At 37.0% G+C, this 23,087-nt stretch overlaps 1 protein-coding gene across 1 annotated transcript in view; it reads right to left on the reverse strand.

Annotated features, from left to right (window-relative positions):
- LOC149086611 (kyphoscoliosis peptidase-like) overlaps window positions 1-23,087 on the reverse strand; it is an 82,989-nt gene that overhangs the window by 26,558 nt on the left and 33,344 nt on the right. Inside the window, exon 2 of the mRNA XM_089230991.1 lies at window positions 7,747-8,138. Coding sequence (XP_089087117.1) covers window positions 7,747-8,129 — 383 coding nt within the window. The 5' untranslated portion in view covers window positions 8,130-8,138. The remainder of the gene's footprint in view (window positions 1-7,746; window positions 8,139-23,087) is intronic.

The following is a 23,087-nucleotide window of genomic DNA, read 5'->3' on the forward strand; positions in this document are numbered from 1 at the left end:
AATTAGATCCAACAATGATGACTTTCTATTGTTGCTTTTTTCTCGACTATATTAAGGGGTGTATTAGTCTCTATTGCTCATAACTAGAGAATTGTGGCGCTATCTAAACAATTCTCTGCTTTTTCTACTTGCGATTAATTTTGCGAGTGGTGATTTGTTGTTTAACGTTAATTTTTTAGCTATGGATTGTGATTGTGATGACATAGAGGTAAGTACATTTGCTTGCTGTACTTACTTGCAACATTATTCGAATATTTATGCGTAAAGGATTCTTTTTAACATTAATTAATTGACGAGCTCGTTTATTTACTGAACAGGTGGAGGTTGGACTCGTGGTCGAGTCCCTCGTAGACACGGTGGCGGTAATGTGGGAGATGGTCGAACAAGTGGTGAGTTTAATTAAAATTCATAGTTTCACATCTTCGATCTGGTTTTCCGATTTTATTACGTTTAAATATCATTATTCATATTTATCTCTGGAGTGGGTGTGAGAATAAAATAGAAATTATACGAAAAATACAAAATTCCTGATGCATTTCGACACACAATGGATATCGTCTTCAGGAAAATAAATATTAAACCACTAATCACGCTGACTTTATAATGACCACCTTGTCAACATTTCGTTGGGGAACCTTTTTCCTTTAACACAACATTGACTCTTCTAAGCAATGACTCTACGAGATGTTTGTGGGTCTTTTGTGAAATCTGAGACCACACTTGATGGATTGCACTTGAGAATCATAGTTTTTGCTGAAAGTTTATATTTTTTCAGCAGAAAAATATTCATTAAGGTAGCAGACTATTTATTTTTCTTTGAAGTTATCATGCGATACAAATGGTCAAAAAAGTGAATTGATCGGGAACGGTATCAGTTATGTGATCTTTGAACCATATATATGTTCGCAGTCGTATCCGTTGTAGCAGTTTACTAAAGGTTCAGTAAAACCAAAATTAGTCTTAAATGCTCATTTTCATGTGTGCAAAGTAATTTTCCATGGTGTTTGAAGTTGCCAAACACGCCAAAATTAAATCTAGATTCTTTTTTTCTTTTTTTTGTGCGTCCCTATGGCAGGCACATAATATCTTGTTGAAATCTTAGCCATTAGTATTGGGATAAACCTCATCATAACAGGATATACTTAGCAATGATGTTTACATACGTCATATTCAGATGTTCATGAACACGAATTAAAGGAATCGAAGCGTGCCAGGAAACATTTCCCCAAAGCCATCACATTGCCTAAACCGGTTTGAAGGTTTGAAGCAAAGCGATTGCATCTATGCTTTCATGCCGTTTCCACCAAATTCTTACTCGCTCATCGGTATGACGCAAGTGAAAACGTGATTGACACTGGACCATATAACATGTTTCCAATTATCCAGTGCCCAATCCTTGCACACCTGAGCGAATTCAAGACGGTTTTTATTTATTATTTTTATTATTTATTTTTTTTTATTTGTTGGTGTTGTTAGCTGCAGATAGCAACGGTGCTGGAATTGGCCTTCGGCTTTCATATATATCCCATGCGATACATTGAACGGAGTGCAATGTGTTCGGATATCCTTTGAAACTATCTTTAATTAAGATTCGCTGCATTGTTACTGTTCTGTGGGTCGTGCTTCACCAGTCAGGAGACGCTTCGTTCCGCCTGAGCATTCACCAGTCGGTGACGACCCCGAGTCAGTGCCGTCTTAACGCATGGGCCCACCCGGGCACGGCCCTGAGGCCTCGAGAGAACAGGGGGCCTCAAAAATATGATAAAGTAGTTGAATTTTTCGAAAATTTGCCAGGTAGGGTCTCAGAAAATCCACTTGGCCCGGGGGCCCATGATGCTCTTAAGAGGGCTCTGCCCCGAGTCACACTTTGAGACCCATTCGTATGCCTGACAGTCCAGTGTTTTTAAACATTTTAACGACGGCTGCTCTTGAACATTTCCCGAACGCGGCAATTTCTCTGATTCTCGCTCCATGACTCATAGCTCCTACAATCATCCCGAGTTCAAAAAGTCCGTCAAATAATGTTTTTCTGCATATCTTCACAAACAATTCATCTGTACCAGCGGTTCTCAACCGGTGCTCCTCCCATGGGTTCCGCGGCGTGTCGAGGAAAATAAAATTAACCAGTAAATCTGATAGATAAGTAAATAATAGAAATAAGAGAGGCCTACCACAGGTTCTGCCATAAAATAATGTACAAAAAAGGGCTCTTCGAGTCAAACAGGGTTCCGCCATAGAAAATGTATACTGAAAAGGGCTCCGAGAGTCAAAAAAGGTTGAGAACTGCTGATCTATACTAATGTCTCAGAAATCAGGGATTAAGCTTTCAATTATTAATACTCGGCTAACTCTCCAGCGGCAACAGTGAAACGCCATAACTTATTTGCTTAAAACTGTCAAATGATCATAATAAAGTGGCCACTCAGTGTATAATTGCACTGCTTTCTGCTATATCCTAAAACATTAATTTCTTTTATGTAGCTTAGCAGCGCGTGTTTTCTATGTTTCTTGACAGGAGGTGCTCGAGGTCCTCAACGATCTGATTGATCAGATCGAAGAGCCGGAAGGTACGGCGAGTAGTAGTCTGGAGTCCGAGGACCCAGAGGAGATCCCGAAACGGATCTCATTCGTGAGAGAGGTGATTGAGGCGTCGTCCTCAGAATCACCAAAGGTAACCATCGTTACTAACATCGTTGATTATTTATCAAAATTTTTCTTGTATCATAAAATTAATGTTAATTTCCAAGTTTATATGAAAATATTTTCAAGCTCCAACATTCCGTTATTATTAGTATTGCTCCAATCTCTAAAATATATCAATGATGGTTAAACCTAAGTCTGATTTGATCCTCAAATGAGACATTCACCTACAGGGTACCGTTCAAAATTTTAGCACGGTTCTTTAATTCCATATTTCTTCTAAAAACTAAGCAAACAGCTAAACAATTTTACCGAACTTCTTTCGCCTTAACTATAGGTATCAGCCCCCTTCCCCCCCCCCAAAACCAGGTGTTATAACCCCAAGGTTATATAATAATGGTTGTTTCATCTCTGACGTTGCTTGCTTGCCACCTTGGCTCAGTGGGCGTGGTCTCTGGGTTGCTGTACGACGTAATTTACTACTTGCTGTGTTGAAGAGGGATTATTTTAAATTTTAGTTGCTTATTTTACTCTCGTTCATAGTGTTGTCCATCAATGATAAATAAATAGGAGTTCTTGGCCGATTGCAACGCACAAGAAAAATTCTCGGAAGATAGAGAAACTTGGGATTAAAGTCACTTATACTTTTCCTAAAGACCCAGAGATTTGCGAAATATGGGTGTCCAAATGTAAGAGGCTTGATCGAGTAAACTATAAGTTTATTTGCTTCCCATGTTTTTATGTTGCAGTTGCATTGGTAATAACGAAGTCCAAGGTTTCCAAAAGATACTCCTAAAATTCAGATGAAAACAAAAACGTGATTAAAAATTATTAAAACGTTCAGAAGATAACTGAAATTATCTATCTCCAGTTGGCTTTAAATCAACCCAGTAAAAGTTAACGACGTACAGGATTCAAAATAATCGTAGTAGAAATCGCCTCATAAGCAAATGCAAAACTTCTCATTTTAAATGTTTGCTTCTGAATGACGCAAGCCAATAAATAAACAGATACTAATGAAAATAATCAAAAGGTCATTTTGAAAAAAAAATGAATGAAATAGTACAGCGATTGTATACACAAACTACCATAATTATCAAGATAGTAAAGCGGGCACACTCGGTTCTTCAGAGGAATGACGCGACGCCAGCTGGTACCGACTCTAGCGTCTCATGAGACAGCCCTTATATATGTGTTTGTTTGCCCAGGGCTTCAAGTCATAGTCGGGGGCCACAACGTTCGATATCTTTTTTCATGGGGGGGGGGGGGGGGGGGAGTTCTTTAATAGAATGGAACTGTAGCTTTTCTGAGCGTCGAATCCTGCTTATAAGAATAAATGACAATCACAACTAGTATTTTCTTAATTTTATTTAAAACATGTATTTTCATGGCGTTCTCTCTATTTTCACGGTATTGTTTTTTTATTATATTTTTGATGCCACCCTTTCCAATTATTTCTTTAATGATTTAAGCAATCTCATTAAAACTACTTTCCTTCTCATTTACTTCACTGACCTGTGTATTGTGGATTCTTTTCTTGGTTTCTCTCAGACGGTGTCCTTTGATGATCGGCCTCAAGTCTTCGTATACGTAAGTTCATTTTCTATTTAGTTTGATTCTTTCTCAATGGTGCATTGATTCTTCTTTTTCTCTTGTATATTTCGGGTGTGAACGTAGATAATACATTCCAATCTGTTTCTCGCGTGCATTGTTTCTAGTGGGCACTGAAGCCCCGAAGTTGCTTGAAGCTTGAGCCCGATATCCTACTTGAAAGTTATTGATTAATAATAAATTACCCCACTCAAGAGTTACATTCAGGGATTACTGTTATTTAGGATCTAAGTTTGAGCTTGTGCGAGAATTGCCGTGAGGTGATTTTCATGTGACAGTGGGCATGGACAGTTCTCGTGGGTCTAAAACTATTTAACGTGGGTTTACTTATTAACAACTACGCGTAGGTAAATAAAATTTTTATTAAAAGCATGATGCTTCTGTATGTCGCAGTAGGAAGTAGCTTCATTTCCTCATCGTTCAATTATTGGCTGACAAAACTTTCATGTCATTGAAGGAAATGTATAAAATGTAACTTAAATGAAATTTAATTCAAGGTGATTTTTAAATAAAAATACTTTGTCCGAAATTTTTTTGAATTTAAATTTTTCTTCTAATGGTGAATATTTTCCATAAAATGAAATGAATGCCGAAGTGATTCAGGAAGAACAGATAGGAAATTATTTCTGATTAAAAATAGTGTGCGTGTGATGATGATGAACTTATACATATAGATTATCCTGTTGAATCTCGTTGCATATGCGTTCATGCATTATGTGAAACGTTTTTAATAGGCTAAAAATATATCTCCTTGTTTTTCCAGGACCCGAGGAAACCGCCAAGCGAGTGCCTCGCGGAGTTCAGCACGTACTTGATGAATAAGTACGGGTTGAGTAAGTAGCATATTTATCCGAATTTTTCCATTTGTAATCATAATTTAATCTTATTACAGAACGTATATGTGAATTCAACTTGTCATTAGCATATTAAACCATTTGAAGGCTATATAATCAAAGCATACGTACGATCGACCTTTGGGGGGGGGGGCACACTGTTTGCGGGGAGGGGGGCTTACAAGGAATTTCTTCCAGAGAATTTCGAGATACTAACATTCAGAAATAATTTTAAATCATTTGAAATCGATTAATATATATATTAAGATACCTATATTTTTTTTCTTTTCAGTATCTAATTTATTTGCATGAATTTAGAAAAATTTTAAGTCGTGCTTATCTTGAGGGAGAATGTGCCCTGTGTGCACAGTATCACATTCAGTAATCATAGTTCATCCTCCGTTGAAATTAGGAATGAAATTTCTATGGCTCTAATTTTAACACCTCTGTTTTTATGTGTTTCGAATTCATATTTTAAAAACTTTGATAAAATAATTTTTTCTATGTACTTGATAATAAGTACCTGATGAAGATTTAAATTAATCAAAAACAGAAAGTGTTAGAGCGAAAAATTCATCAAGAGATTTCTCTGATTGACATCTTGCATCGCTTTGTTTTTTCGACTCGATTCGTAAATTGGTGTTTTGTTTTCTGCAGCAATGTCACCATTTGAGGCCGAGCAATCACCGATTGAATTCATCGAGACTTCCGAGCCCTTGTTCGACCGGATGGCGGAGTGGTTGAGGATCCGCAGAGCGAGGTGCCGCCGTGTTGTTCGGCGTTCTTGTCTCTGTGTTCGTCGTTGTCTGCGTTCATGCTTTCGATGTCGATGAATTTTTTTCTTATTTATTTATTTGAATTTTTCTATTTTCTTATTATGAGTTCTATTTTTTTCCTGTATGCCTTCGTGTGAATGTTGTCTATATTCGTTTGTCCCCCGTTATGTGTTGGGACTCATGCAGCCACCTCCTCGTGGTGAGTCCTGGGAAGTTTCCCAATTTTGGGAAACTTGCTGAGAGCTGCAGTATGATATCTTATTACATTTAATTTTCAGACTCATTTTACATTTAATTTTCAGACTCATTTTACATTTAATTTTCAGACTCATTTTACATTTAATTTTCAGACTCATTTTACATTTAATTTTCAGACTCATTTTACATTTAATTTTCAGACTCATTTTACATTTAATTTTCAGACTCATTTTACATTTAATTTTCAGACTCATTTTACATTTAATTTTCAGACTCATTTTACATTTAATTTTCAGACTCATTTTACATTTAATTTTCAGACTCATTTTACATTTAATTTTCAGACTCATTTTACATTTAATTTGAGACTCAGTTTAGGAAGCTATTCTTCCCTTTCAGATAGGACGCTATTTTTTCCAATATATTGTCTCGGGTTATATTGAATACTAAGTATTATCTGAGCTTGACTTTGTACCATCTACTGTACCAAATGAAGCTGATGCGAAATATCTATACGAGACGAGAATTTTTCGGAAGATAGAAGAAATCTGGGTGTGTGTTTGGTTTGACCCTATGTGATCCAGAGGTTTTTCTCGGTACTTCGTTGTTGCAGTTCGTACTTCATAGAGCCCTCCTCCCACAATGAGGAAGGCCCCTGGATGCTAATTATTGCGCTTTTTTTTCTTATATATCATGAGTTTTCATAAAGCCTAAATACGGTTTTCCAGAAACACGGGATGTTTGCAAATGAGATTTTGGGATTTTCTTTCATAACTTCAATATCAGAGACATGGTGATTGGATTCGATGGTACACGACAATATGTCTCGGAATTGTTTTTTTCCGAAAAAGAAAGAGAGGACAATGGTTATCTTATGTAGTCGGTAAGGTAGGATGAAACAGCATTTCAAACATGTGCTCATTTCTTCTGCAAACAGGTTGTTAGAAATTCGGTCATGCTACAGGACTGGCACAGTGACTTTATCGATCAAGAAGATGGTGTTCCATCTCATTACCACCGCGATATTCCCGAACTCTCAAAATTTCGGCTTACAAAAGTGATAGATGAGTCGTGTTAGTAATGATCATTCGTGAATGATGGTTACCAGTTTTTGTTATGGCCTCCGCATTCCCTCAGTCCTCAACGTTGTTCTTCCAGTTTATTAATTTTTTGTAGGTCCGCAAGTTATTTCTGCTATTTATTTTTACTCCTGATTATTTTTTGCTGGTCCGTAAATATTTTCTCCGGTGCATTGTTTACTGTCCCGCAATTTATTCATTTTCTGCCAGTCCTCGAATTTTTTCTCCTATTCCATTTTTTTTCCTGGTCCGCAAATTGTTTCCCCAAATTATTTGTATTTTTTTTGGCTGGTCCACAAAGTATTTGTCCCATATTCGACGGTCAGCGAAATCCAACCACTTTCACCGGTCCTCTGCTGTAAAAATGTTGACGAACACCGGCCTATAAAGCCTTCTGTGGAATTCACAAATGATGAATTCCTATTTTTAGGAATTCATCATTTTACCACCTACTGTACAATTAATTTCTGGTCAACTTGCGAATGTGTAATACAGTATAAGCCCATAGTCCACCCCTGAAAAACGGTCAAACTTACACGGGGGGGGGGGGATAACTTATAGTGAAGGAGTCAGCTTTGCGGGTTCTACTGCATTATGAATTATGCGTACCTCCTGTAGAATTTGCTGCTGCTGTTGTTGTGCGTCTGCTGATCTGTTTGCATGAGGACGCTCTTAACGTTGTCGGTGTTTGGCGGTGTGTTGCTCGTTTGCGTCTCAACGTCCGTGATCTCGGGTTCTTCGGCATCTTCCTCGAGCAGATTCTCAAGATCGTCCTCGGTGAAATGGACGGCGTCTGTCTGGACGACTTTGTCGGACAGTTCTGGAGCTTGTCCGACCTGCACAGAAACATCCACGAAATGGTCCCGGGGACGCTCTTTCATTTGTAGTGTCGTCGGTTGTGCTGCAGTTCCATTCCAGGACAGGTAAGGCATTATCGTTGCCTTGCTTAGCGGCGACACCATTCGGTTAGAACGGCTTGAGCCGCAACCCATCACTGTTATCTGGAAGTAAAAGAAAGGGAGGTAAAAACATTTTCCATGAACCGCTTCTGTTTATCTTAGGTAAAAATTAGTTACCGAGCTCTCTCTCTCTCTCTCTCTCTCTCTCTGCCGGAAGTATGAGTGTGCGTATTTAGTGTTGTGTCAGATTTTTCAGCGCTTTCACCTGCATTTCAAATTGTGAGTGAAGTGCAATGGTTGAATAACTGTACCGTTGTAGGTATGTTACTCTCTGCGGGAGACTTTTTAACGGGGAGATTGTCACGCATTCGCGCCTCGAAGTTGTGAACCACAGAAAACCAAATCAAAACAGCAGCGTACCGGTTACATCTTATAGGAAACACCCCCCCCCCCCCTAAGACAAAATACATTGAGAATGTTGTTGTGATATGAACAAATTATTTTGATCACGATTTGCCAGTAGCGAGAAGCATAATTAATGAAAGAGACAAAGCCTTTCTACGTTGAGAATAATGCAGAGTGTAAATAATAATCGTGTGTCCACCAGTATGGATCGACAACGATCCCTTGGATGGATTTTCTTCGTCTTGCCAATGTAAGTTTTATGATGTGATGAATAAAATTGAATTGAATTGGAAAGTCATATCCTGATACCGTTTATCTTCCGAACCGTTGATGCTTTCTATTAGAAGAAGTATCCAAACACAAGGTGTCCATTTTAGATACGTCATTCCTTCTACATCGGGGACGTATATGTACTGAGAATACTAAATTCAATTTTTATGCGGTCCTCCTGTCCGCTCACTTTTCATTAGAAAGTTGTTTCTCTCCTGAGCCTAACAAAAAAATTCCATGGTTTTTAAGTGTAATATTAGCCAAGATATCAGACTTCAAAAATTTCTGAAAATGAGGGGAAAGAACAGTATATATTAATGGAAAAACTCGAGAAAAAATTCGAAAGATTCTTTGGCAATTGTAATTTATTAGAACGTTTCTAAATTCTGAGATGTTTTCTCCTTAACTTTCAATCAGCAATATTTCAGTGAATATTTCACTGCGATGCATGGATTTTTTTTTTTTTTGGGGGGGGGGGGGGCAAGGGCCTCAGAAGAGCGGGCAACAACTTTTCTAATTGGAAGTTGAATTACAAGGTGACCTTTAAAAATTTTTGAATTTTATGTCTTGATAACACTTACGACCTCTTGTAAAATTTATAGCATATTTAAAATGGGCCGTTATTTGTATACTTTTCTAATTGAAAGTATACTCGTCCACTTCGGACATGTTGAACAGTAATAATAAATCAAACAGATGACATAAAAAAATGCAGTTTCCACTAAAATACTTATCATAGCCTATAATTATTTTTTTTTAATAATTATTATTAAAACAAAGTTCAAATTCTGCTCACTGGTGGCGCTGTAGAACGAATAGCTCAACATAACACATAAAATGCAGCATAAACCGCGCATTATTAATGTGTATGGCAATTTACGTTACATATAACTCATATTTCAACATGAGCACCCTTTCACTCGTTTGAATGCAGCTCGAGTTGAAAAGGGCCCTCATATTGAAGTATGATAGTTTTATGTTACGCATATTGTCATAACCATTAGTCATGCACTTTTGGTGTTGCCTTTTATGTGTTATGTCGACTTTTTCTTTTTACAGTGCCACCTGTGAGTGAAATATGAACTTTTTTTTTTATCAAAAAAAAACCTACTCTGGGCCAGTGATGAGCAAACTTTTTTTTAGAAGCGGGATAAAAACAAAAAGAAAACAATTTTGGTGGGCCGGACATATTCTGGTATTGATTCATACTTGGAATTTTTACGCCTAGTAGAGTAATGGTGGGATATACTTTATTCTTCGAATACTGCCACAGTTCCATTGCAAATGCGACACAATGGTTTATCCTTCAAACTTTGAAAATAAATTAGTACACTTTAATAATTTTATGCGTATTTATTAGGACGTGTTTTATTTTTTGCATATGCAAAAATTTTCAAATCAATTTCTATTCAAATTGTCACAGCTATGTTTTGCGTATACAAAAAAAAGGACACGCCCCCCCCCTCCCCCATAAAATGAGTTTCTTTTAAACACGGAAATTGAAAATTTCTATACAATTATTTGAAAACATGTGGTGGGCTGCATAGAACCTCTTTGTGGGCCACATCTGGCCCGCGGACCGTAGTTTATCCATCACTACTCTTGGCCACGGTATGTATTTTATTGTAAACCGTACCTTTTTATGTCAATTGATGGATTTGTTACATTAATTTTTAAAATTATTCGCCCTCACTCGCTTTACTCATCCACCCTGTATGTTTGTACCATCGACGGTTAAAAAATGAAGAGTTTTTAATCTTCAGTGTGTTATTCACTCGACAAACTCCAGATCGCAAATATCCACGACCGTGACGTCATCGCTATACGCAAATAGCGTGCTTCAGAAGAGATGCACTGCCATTAATAATGAATGCAACTTTCGAAAATGATAGTGGGAAGCGATATAATTGGGTATGTGCCCGTTCAACGCTCTTCGGTCCTTTTATTCGTGATGGTTTATCTGACAATCGATCGGTATGAAATCAGTCGCTCTTGGTGTATAATTTAAAAATCAAATAATATATCACGAAGAAAACAATCCGTTGCATGACTTCGGGTAATAGGCTATTATGGTAGTGAAGATATTATAATGCATGTTTAGAAAATTCGAGAGGTAAAAAAAAGGGATAACGAAAGTAAAAATAAAAACTCTTGTCAATAGTACAGAAGATGTAAAACGAGTATTGATTGTCTCACACAGGTTTGGAAACAGGTAGAAGAAGCATAATCTTGCTTACAAAAATGTATTTTTAAATAACGGTATCATGAATTGTGTAGTGTAAATACTGTGGCTATAAAACTCGTTTATTCAAGTAACAATAAAAATAATTCTTTCCTCCCCCCCCCCCCCCCCCCACTTAGTAGTATTAGTCATTTCGGTTTCTGTTGCTTTTCCGGGTGTTTGAGAGGAGTGTAATGACCTGTGACAACTAAGCTTTACCTCCAGCAATTATTTGCGACGCTTTTTTCGTTACCCTATCGGATTTCTACTTCAATTATTCAAATTCGGTTCCGCTCTTTAGTGAACCACCTGAAGCGATCAGTAAATGGAACTCGGCTTATTCAGTTCAAAAGAGATTGAATTAAACGAGAATTTGCAAAAAATTATTTATTTCCGATAGTAGTTTCGATAGAATTCTCGTTCAGTGTATGTACGGGATGTGTCAGAAAGGACTCCCCCCAACATTGAAATGACAACATGGAAGTAGTGTTGATATAAAAATGGAACAAGTGATGCGTTTGATGGGCAGGCGTAGAATTTTATGCACACCGGTTTTCGAAATTAATCATAATTTTAGCTAATTCTTCTCTGGGGCCATTTGAAGGTCATTGTTTACGGCAATAGTCCTCAAACGCTGTATTCAGGAAAGTGACTTCAAAATCCACTCTTCATTTTTTTTCATGTCCATGCTAGGCTGTGGGACCATTTCAAATTCATGTCAATGTGATTTTACCCGTATTTGTGACGGCTAATACCAGCCACTGTTCAGACAATTGTGGCACCATCTATTAGCTAAAGTCGTAACTAATTTCATAAACCGGTGTAATTCAAATTAAATCGTCAGTTTTAAGAGGGGGGAAACAAGTCCAAAAATCAAGTTTTTGAGAAATCGGGAAAAAATTGTACGAGTGTTACATCAAATTCTTAAACCTTATGCTTTTTTCAAGGTCCTATATCTGCCTCTGAGGCAGGGGTTTCCAACGTAGAGTTTCTCGCGGAGAACCCTTGATGGTTATAAGTCTGTTCAGCGGAACCCTTGATGGTTATAAGTCTGTTCAGCGAAACCCTTGATGGTCATATGTCTGTTCAGCGGAACCCTTGATGGTTATAAGTCTGTTCAGCGGAACCCTTGATGGTTATAAGTCTGTTCAGCGGAACCCTTGATGATAATGAGGTTGTTCTACGGAACTCAAACAAAATTTTCAATATTCATCCAAAAAAGTGTGTCCCCACTGCCATCTCAACAGTATCATAGCCCCAGGGTAAGATGAAAGAGGGGCTTAGGCACCATCTCTCAATCGAGGGAGTACGCCGGACCGACCTGTGAAGGGGGCCAAAAGTCTTCGGGGTTACAAATACAACGCCACAACAGGCAAATTGCCTAACGAGGTGGCTGACTTAAGAACATCATGGATCCCCGAGCTATTTTTTGGAGGCCCTACCTACTACTGCTACACCCCCCCCCCGTGGAACCCCCAACGAATCGGTACATGTGCGTGTACGTGTAGTGAAACCTGACTTGAAGTTTTTTGTTTCTCTGTAATGCTTGTTATGTGTAGTGCTGCCATCTGCCACCAGTTTTTCTAACTATGAGTGAAGTGTTATGATTGAATGATTTATCGTTGTAGGACTGTGGCTCTCTGTGGCGAGACTTTTTAACGGGGAGATCGGCTCACATTTGCGCCTTGAAGTTGGGAACCACAGAAAACCAACTTCAGCCGACCACCACTGTGGGGTTCGAACCCGGATCCTCGCATCGCGAGGCCGTCACTATAACCACTCGACCACCACAGCGGTTACAAAAATCGTCCGAGAAATTTTGAATTACTATCCTCCAAAAGGCATTAAAATTAACAAAAATTGGTTAAAATAGCATATAAAAAGTATTTTCTTTCGATATTTTAATTTTTGAAACCAAAATATTGAACTTTTTTTTAAATTTTAGTTGACTTGGCAGGGGGCACGGTACGCTTATTTCCCTCCCCCCCCCCCAATGAGTAGATTTCTGCTCAAGTCCCCGCATGGCTCCTACAACAAATGATGAGATAATTCTCATCATTTTTGTCTTTCACTCTATTAGAGGGAGTCCGTGAAGAGTCTGACTTTTGAGCTCACCAAAGATCTCAGCTTAGGGGCACTACAGTATGGGGGGGGGGGGCATTGGTCCCCGTGCAGTGCCCTATTGAACTGTTGGTTGGAACTCACAGACTTGGTTCCATTCATCCTGTTGGGAGACATATTCACGAATCAAGAGCTTTGATTATAACCATCAGCAGAGCTTCCGTACAAGAACGCTAGCATGTGCTTTAAATAATCATGAAAATGCTTGAAATAACCATGATGCTAATCATTGAATCACAGTGTGTTTATCTGAGTTTTAGTTTTTTATATACTATAAATTGACTATAGGGAAAAGGCCCTACTAAAGATCTCAGCCTATGGGCCTGTCTTCAGGATGGAGGGGGTGGGGGCATGATCACAGCAACGAGATGCTCGCGGCGAGAAGAAAAATATTATTTCGACATGAAATGTGCCCTCTAACTCTGTTTTCTTCCAGAGGGAGCATATTGTCTTTTATTTCACCTGCATTGGCCTGTTTTTCTGCGCATAGAATTTCGATATCCGTGCAGAATGTCAAAGCAACGTGCTAACAACAGAGTGTTTTTGCTACGTAGAAAAACTTTCTGATATACACGGAAGTATTCTCATTCTTAGTCATTCTCAGGCTCTAAACGTCATCCATATTTTGTAAACTTATTAACCATGAAAAAATTATGTCTTTCTTAGTTAATTTTGTCCATAACCAACAAACGGGTAAAAATAAAAAAAATTTCAGCCAAAATATGCCTTTCAGAAAACAACTATACAGTATACGATGTATTATATTGAGGAACAGCATTAAACTGGAACCCCCTTCTGCCACCTATATCAAACGAAAAACACAACTGTTATGATTATTTAATTGGAATAGGGTAACCGGATTTTTGATCAGTGTGTCGCCTGAAGAAATGAATGTAGTATGATATACGTAAATATATAATGTGTTATAATCGGAAAGCATATATTTCTTTCCGTCTGTATGGTTTTCGGTTATACTTAGAGAAGCCAATGAAAATCATATTTGTGAGTGTTACTAATGTTATTTTACTATACACAAATATCAAATGTTAATATTTTGAAGCAGACTGAACAATTGAACTAATATTATTGCTTATACTATATTTACTATATTGATTTTTTCATGTGACACATTAATCAAAAACCTGTCTCTCAATCCCGATCGAATAATCATAACAGTTGTGTTTTTTATTTCATAGGGAGCAGAGGGGGTTCCAGTTTAATGATGTTCCTAAATATAATACATCCTGTACTGTATAGTTGTTTTCTGAAAGGCATATTGTGGCTGAAAAAATTTTATTTTTACCAGTTTTTTGGTTACAAAATTAACTAAAAATTACATCATTTTTTCATGGTTAATCATTTTACAAAATATGGGGACGACGCTTAGAGTCTGAGAATGACTAAGAATGAGAATACTTCCGTGTACATAAAGAGTTTTTTGCTACGTAGAAAAAAAATTCCCTATTTTCTGAGGCAGCGTGATATCGAAATTCTGTGCGCAGAGGATCAACAGGTCTGTTCAGGTGAAATTGAAAAGGATGTGCCCACTATATCTGGAAAATAAAAAGGATCCTTGGTACCACCGAAATAAAAACTTTATTGTGCTCAGCAAGATTTTTTAAGCTGGTAGCGTTTTCTAATGTGTAACGACATTATGAGGATGCATGCGCGCAGCTTTGGCTATGTCCCTCACATATGTTTACAAGCGACGAAACAATTGTTTTGTTTTCCAACCGAAGCAGAACCGCTTTTAATACATTTTTATAAAAGTACTTTTTTTCAACGAAGGGTATTTATTAACTATCCGGCATTGGGTGCTATTTCACTCATTTTGTTTCTTCCTGAATTGAAGAAGGAAGAGATATTGTCTGATCCTTTAATAAACCAGGGCTGTTTTAACGCATGGGCCCGCCAAGCATGGCCCGGAGGGCATGACCCTTCCGTGGTGCATAGGCACACTCCACGATAATGGAATCAGGTGCTATGATATCGTTGAGACAGAGCGGCAGACATGTTCTGGTTAGGAAGAGAAGGTGCTATGATGAATAGCAGGTGGCGCTGGGCAAATTCGTCATTTTTGCACATAATTTTAGGGCCCTCCGATGCCCTAACGTTTTCCCGCCCGCCCCCCCCCCCCAGGAGGTTTTATTTATTGTGTTGTGGCTTGTGTGGGCTGTCTATACAAATACGGCCGCCATTCAATCATTCTAGTCTAGTTTTCTTTTGACTACTCATTCTTACAAATTAGCGCCTGTACAATAACCTGCTTAGCCCCTCCCCCCTTCCACACCGTAAATACGTCTCTGTGTAACTATCACTCGGTCGTTAACATGCTTTCACACATTCTAGGTCAATGTTTTCATTTCTTGCTCACCAGACAATTCTTTTGGTCACCTACATGCTTCCACATTCCCTTGGTTAGTCCTTCAAGTGTTGTAGATTTTTTTTAAACGATACCGTTAAATATCCCGTTAAAATTCAAAACAAATAACAGCTTTGCGAATATCAGTAACAAAAAAGTTTTCTTCTTTGAAAGCTCTCTGGGTTCCGGGATTTTTGAAGGTTCCGTGGCGTTTGATTGTGCGGAACACAAAAAAAAAAACTATGACGGAACACTAGGGTTTCGCGGAATACCTGTTGAAAATCCGTGCTCTAAAGACTGGCAACTTTTTTTTATTTCCTTATCACTCACGTGTAGAGCAAAGCTTGGAGATACTTTAGAGCAGTGTTTCTCAACCTGGGGCCATATGACTTCCTTGTGATCCTGAGATACTCGGGAAGGGAAGGGGGTCTACGTGTGAAAATAAAGTTGAAAGGGTACCAAGGGGGCCACGAAGCGCTATAAAAAAATTAAGATGCAAAGAAATGAAACTTCAAGTGAAATATGGAAGGAAAAAACGTGTGATACTTTCAGAATCAAGCAGAACTGCCCATAGAGCCAAGGTCGCCTTAAAACATGCGTACACCCGAACACAGCCCCGGGACCGGGACCTTGAGTGCGTAGAAAGGCCCCACGATAATAACATTTGATACACCTTTTTTTTTTAGAATGAGTATGTAAATTTATATACAGGTACTCCCAGCTAAGTAAGGGGCTCACCGATGCTGGTAAAATAGCCCTGCATAGAATCAAAGCCATCTTAACACATGGGGCTCATCCAGCCATGGCTCTGAGCCAGATGTCAATAGGGAACATTTTACATGACGAGATTTGGCACTATGATTTGCGAAAGTAAAATACGTAAGCTGTTGCTTCCAGCTATAGCAAGAGCTCTAGAACATACGTATTTCTGCCTAAGGATCCTATGTGTTTGAAACCCACGATAACCCTCACTGAATCAGAGGTGGATTTTGCTCATGAAATTTTTCTTCAATATCAATTATCTCAAAAATATCAATTCAATAAGTAAGAAAGGTCCTGCTCCTTGATGGGGGAGCGAGTGGGTGAGATAGGAGGCCACGAGGAAAAAATATGGTCCAAAGGACGCCATGGGAGAGAAAGAAGGTCAAGAAACATTGCTTGAAGTACAAAAATTAATTTTGCTATTTTGGTCTTTATTTCCTTCTTTAAACTGACAATTCCAGGGTCTGCCCATTAAATTGTTTCATCTTTCTACGTATCACTGTTTCCAAGTTATGTCATTTCAAAATTAAGGAGTCCTTTCTGAAACATGCTGCATCAGGTTCTGAAAAAAGTATCTGCAAAAAATTGCATTCGACGAGCTATGAAAATTTTCTTATGGCATTAGGTAAGGCTGCTAAAGCCTGATTCAACACTATGTGATATGATGAAGGGAACCTAATCAGTCTCCCATATACATATAGTCAAACTTAGTTATATAGACATCAAATATTTCCAGTATGAGACCTTGGTGGTTTTCATTAAATGAAGAATGGTGTATTATTTTTATCAACCTTAACCACTGGTTTTTAACCACTGGTTAAAAAAAGTTCGTACTTAGGGCCGTATTCACCGACATGGTTTAAACTATAGTCACAATTTTTGGATCAATATAGAGTGGTTAAAAACCTGAATTTAACCAATCCGTGTCGATCTCTTATCAAAAAATTGTGACGATAGTTTAAACCATGTCGGTGAATACCGCCCTTAGAAAATAAAAAAAAAAAGATTCCGCAAAATTTTATCGCTATAGCCGTGGTAAACATTTTCGAGACGTTTTTTTATGAAACGTTTTATCAGACGAAATTAAATAATTTACAGGAAGTTGGTGTTTAATTATGATTATGGGTGACCATATTTTATCGAGAAAAATATAGAAGACCGGAATTATACATACATACGGGACATTTCCGATTCTCGCTAATATATTTCTGATTTTCTGGGAAATCACAAATTATTGTTCACAAATAACCCTTGCTGGGTAATCAGTGCTACAGCAAGTCTGTAGTGAATTAAAATACATTTCACGAAAAAAGAAAACATCTCAAATACATGTATAAGAGATGATAACTTAGATTTATAGTCATACTTTCATTAAAACATAATTTATAAATAATGCCAATTATTCAAATTCTCAATTTTAGTATAGATAACGAATCAAAATAAGCCACAAAAGTGCAAGTTGAATCAAGAATGATGATTCTTTCACTTCGCCCTTCCTCTTTTCAAATCAGACTTTAATTTTTTCCAGTACTATAATATAATGTGTGGATGAACTTGAAACGTTGTATTTAGGTTTCACTGTATAAATGTTTAGATATTAAAATTGAGAATAGTCCGTTTGTGAAAAATGATTGTTCAGTACCTTTTTTGTCCAACTCGCAAAGAAAAATAATTATAATTACCAATGTCTCCGAAATACCAAAACTCACGGAAAAGCCTAAAGAAAGGGTCGCCATTTTAACTATCGCAGCATATCAATGTGGCATCGATTTTTATCATTATATTCAAGGAAAGGATGGAAATGACTCCTCTTTTATCGCATGCCAAGAGGTGTTTCAGATACGCTTGTAATGAAGAGAGCCAAGAGATATAATTCTTACGTAAGTATTTACGCAATTGCGTTATAATATTTACGTAATTGCTTCTCTCTCTCTCTTTTACCGCCAGTCCTTACGCCAAATATAATTTTAGATATATATACAGTATAAGGTTACTTTTTCTCTACCCTCTCCGTTTTTTCTCTTTTCTCCCCCACTCCGAATTTGTTAACGCACATTATTGATCAACATTTTTGAATGCTAGAATGACTTTGATCAATCAGCAAACCTGACCCGTACCGCATTACTCCGCATTAGCCGACATGCCGTAAAAATCAAGGAATTCCAGTCTTTTGGGTGTTGGAGTCTGGCCCATTCCCGACAAGCCGGAAAAAGTGAGGTTTCAGAAGAATAACAAAACACATTCGAAAGACTGATATAAATACATATTAAGCCTTTTAGCGGCGCAGCAGAAATCATTGAGCCAAGGCCCCCCCACTTCAAAATGTCATATCTTTTTTTATTGAAAAAGGTTTTCTTCCGTTTTTCAGCAGGTGCAAACTAGAGAATGTAGGGGAATCTTGGCTAAAATAAGAGGCTTTTAAAAAGACAAGATATAGCGTCGATGCCACTTAAACGGTTAATTAATGAATATATAAGCAAAATATAAGCAAATCAAAACAAGACATGGGTGGAGATACGGGGGCGTGAGGGGCATAGCCGCCGCCCCGCCGCCCCCAGCGTCAAAGGTGAAGTCGACTGATCTAATGTATATATGTACATATGAATTGACATCATCATCATCGTGCCGCCCCCTCCCCAGCAATAATGACCGTGCCCCCATAATTTCAAGTCAATCTCCGCCTATGCAACAAGATAATAAGTTCATTCTGCAGGGGAATTCGGTAATTAGAATATAGATTGAGCATTTATTACTGTAATTTTAATTATGGTCGAACAAATACGAAATACCTATAGTGTTATGAAAGTATTATACAAGTTTTTCAGCATGTTCAGAGATTGAAGAAATCTGCTGTCGCTTTTCTATCAGAACATTATGTTCTGCAGTGCAGTTCTTTAATTTTTTTCTCAGCTTGTTCTAATTTTACACAGGAATACAAAAATACTCCAAAACTGTGTCCATTTTGTTTATCCAATCTAAGCGGGAAAAATATATTTAAGTACATTTTATATGTGAAGTAAGGTTTTTAATAAATCAAGATTCATGACGGAGAAAGCAAACATAAAGCTATGAATATCTGAACCTAGTTTTTAAAGCAGAAATGATCCAAAAATGCAGAGGAAAGACCAGAGGTTTCAAATCAGCCAACTCAATCGATTCTTGGGGTCAAGATATTTATGCTCTCCAGAATCTGTGACTCAAACTACCCTCCATGCCGGAAATTCGGGTATTCGTATTATGATGTCTCCCTCGTTTTTTCCCCGCATGTTAGTCACCTCTGCTATTTCCTCCTGCATTCAGGAGGATGAAGTGTCCACATCAGAAGTATTACGAACTAGTAGCGATAATGCACCAATAATATTAGTGGGGGGAGGGCATTAATTGAAAGTCAATCAGCAATGCTACACAATGTAAAAGTACAAATTTAAATGTGAAAAATTAACATCTAGTGATTCATATTTCTATTTGAAAGTACTGAACGCGTTGTGATTAAAACATACACAAAACAAGACAAAAAAAAAAAAAAGAAAGCACGAGGTTAGAGACAATGAGTCGGGACGAAAACATTTTACTTTTCTTCGAGATTTTTTCTCGAGCAAAAAGTGCCAAAAAAAAAGTGAGACTTGAGAGCGCCACCTCCATCACTACTTCTTAAAAAGACACTAGCCTTTCTTTCCTCTCTGAAATTGCTGTTCTGGCAAACAAACAAAAAACACGTCATGATGCAGTTGCTTTCGTTTGCATCAGGTGACAAAATACGACCCAACTCTCGTTCCAAACCTTTAACGGACGAATAACTAGATATTCTTTTCAATGATAATAATAAGTAGCGTTCTTTCTACTTTTCCTTGTCAGACACATCTTTTCAACGCAGCGTGAAGCTCGGGTCTTTCACACACAGTGTATAAATTTCTCTATTTTTCATAATATCATATCATAGAAAATTTCAAGTTGAAGATGTAGTTTCGAATAGTTGCAGGTACAAACGTCAAGGCCATAACCTATGAGTTACATAGTTCAAACATGTGTTAATAAGTGTCTTGCTGTAATGCGGGGGGGGGGGGGGTATTCAACCTTTCAGACATTACGGTTAAAATAAAATTCTTCCATGAACCCCCGAGGACCAACAAGTCATACTATAGTATCTAGAGTTGCACAGTTGCGTCTTGACGGGCGGGTCCTTACGGGGCCCATGCCTCCGAGTCAGGCAGGAGTCCCTGCGTTATTGGAGAATTTTATTCTGAAATTTAATATGAATTTTTATAAAATTTAAAATTATTTTTCTGTCAAATATGAATTTTCATCAATCTGTGAAGTTTTTTTTCTTTTCATCAAATATAAAGCTTCATTAATTCTGAAAATATTTCTGTCACTTACTCTGGAAATATTTTTCATTAATTCTGGAAATATTGTTTATTAATTTGCATGTACTGTTTATGGTTTTTTTCCAAATTCTGAAATTGTCTTACTCAATAATCACGAAATCATTACTTTTATTAATCGTTAATCTCGAATTATTTCTCTCATTAGTTCTGAAATTATTTCTCAAAATTTTTTCTAAAAGTAATTTTGAAACTGCTTCTTTGATCGATTTTGAAATACATTTCTTCATTAAGGTTTCTTAAACATTTTCATATATTGCTGCAAAAAAGCTTCGAGGGCCACATGTGGCCCCCATGCGTTTAACACTCCTACGCTAATGTTATCGAAGAACTTCGATGTTGAGCCCTTCCTGTTGTCTGTTATACCAGTCATCTTCCGTTGCCGGGCTTATCACAACAGAGCCTTCAGTTTTGGAGCCGACTACGAACAGTTGCACAAAAACATTCATGGGATTCAAACCTAAACCTGTTGAACTTGTCTGCTAACCAAATATGAGCTACTCCTCGTGAGTTTTAATCTCACAAAGTCAATGAATGAATGTAAGCTTTCACACCCGGTGACAAAATTAGAAGATTCTGATATAAGGAGCCAGTAACTAATAGGACCAAGTGTTTCGTCTACATCTGTAGTGACCATCCTCAGGAAACTGAAGGTTGTCCACACGAAACGTTTGCTCTTAACCACCTAAACTTGTGGTTCTTAACCTTTTTTTCCATCGAGCATAGGTCCCCACAAGACCACCATCCGTGGTCCCAAGTGCAATTCGATTTACCTTCCCGCATCCCCTTTTGATAAATAGTTGTCTATTTTGTTAAAAAAATTATTTTTTAATCAATTACATATTAATTGTTCACTAACTAGTTATAAATGCCTGAACTTAAAACTTAATTGCAAAATTAAATTTTTGAAGAAAAAATATCACAGGCATCAGTAGAACCTCCCGTAACGGACACTTTTCTGATCCCTGGCCCCGTGGAATAGGGATTTAAAGTATTTCACACCCCGTTCGGGACACTCTCGATAGCCGACTGTAAAATCAGGCAAACTCTTATTTATTATATTTTGGTCATAAACCAAGATTTATCATATTCAACCAAGATTATGTTTAATACCAAGGTCGTTTGGTAAATACGATATACCATCAATTAATTACTAAATTAACTGAACATAACTAGAAGTGTGATTCCGAATATTAAGGTTGGTTTTATTAATGTATGTTGATATGTATGAAGAAAAAAGCCAACATTACAAGATTTATAGTGTTGTTATCAAGGTTTTTGTCTTTACGCTTATTTAAATTTAATTTAATATTTATTGTAAAATACGTGTAGTGAATCTTAAGTGTATCATGAACAGGTGAAAAAAAATAACTATTTGGTTTAATGAAGATAAGAATGGTTGTAAATTTTTCCACATTTATCAGACTTTTCCAACTGGGAATTATGCACAAACACCGGTAAAAGTGATAAACAATAATAATTAAATAAAAAAATAATTATATTTATAAATAATAAATAAATGATAAAATAAATAAATAAATAAATAAAATAAAAAATAAAAAATAAAAATAAATTAATAATAATAAATAATAATTATTTAAAAAATCCACTGTATATTATACCTCTCCATTAGTGGACAAAAGTTTTGGTCCCATGGGTGTCCATTTTATCGAGATGCTCTACTGTACATCATTATATCATAATAATATTTTGAAACTGAAATTCGTTTTTGAAAGTGCCACCCTCGCGTGCGAAAAATCGTCACTTATATCCAAGCGATGTTAATTTTTTTTTCATGAGGATGTGTAATGAAAACTTCATTTCACAAAGGTGGGTGGTAGCGAATGGTAAAAGTGTTTGCCAAACTGTTTTTAAATGGTTGCAATTGAAACCACCAGAAATGTTCTAAATCAAAATTTTGAAATTTCTTTCTAATATGTGATCTTTTGCTCGTCTTCCCATAAAATCATTGTTTTCATAAAATTACCATCATTCTCATAGAATTAAGAGCGAAAAGTAAATAAATATAGTGCCCCTAACAGAGAAACAAACTTTTGCAAAAACAGCTAATAACTGCATATAAGAAATAATCATTGTTTTCTTCCCTAAATCCGTTCAAACTGAGAATATTCGAATTTCACGAAACATTTCTGTGAACAGTCTCAAAATGCAAGTGTGATTCGTATTTATCAGTCGAAATGTTGCATTTTTTTTGGATTTCGCACCCCCAAATATCCTTCCCCGTACTCCCTGGTTAAGAACCACTGACCTCCTATACCATGGCTCTTTAGCCTATTTTTTCAATTTAAGATCATGATTTAAAAAAAAAAGTCTTGGCGTGAATCGTTGAAATATGTGTTTGCAATATTTCAAGTCTTTAAGTGAAAGACTTGAAATCAATTGGAGTATAAAATATTGATTTTTAAATAGTTTCAAATTTTCATCAATTAATCACTTGATCAAGCTTAATTTCTCATCTTAGTTTTTGCTAATCCATCAATCAGTCAAACTATCGAGGATGTGATTTA

Source organism: Pholcus phalangioides, unplaced genomic scaffold, assembly GCF_987345545.1.
Source record: "Pholcus phalangioides strain wild (caught in Gottingen) unplaced genomic scaffold, Ppha-v1.0 ptg000004l_1, whole genome shotgun sequence".
NCBI lineage: Eukaryota > Metazoa > Arthropoda > Arachnida > Araneae > Pholcidae > Pholcus > Pholcus phalangioides.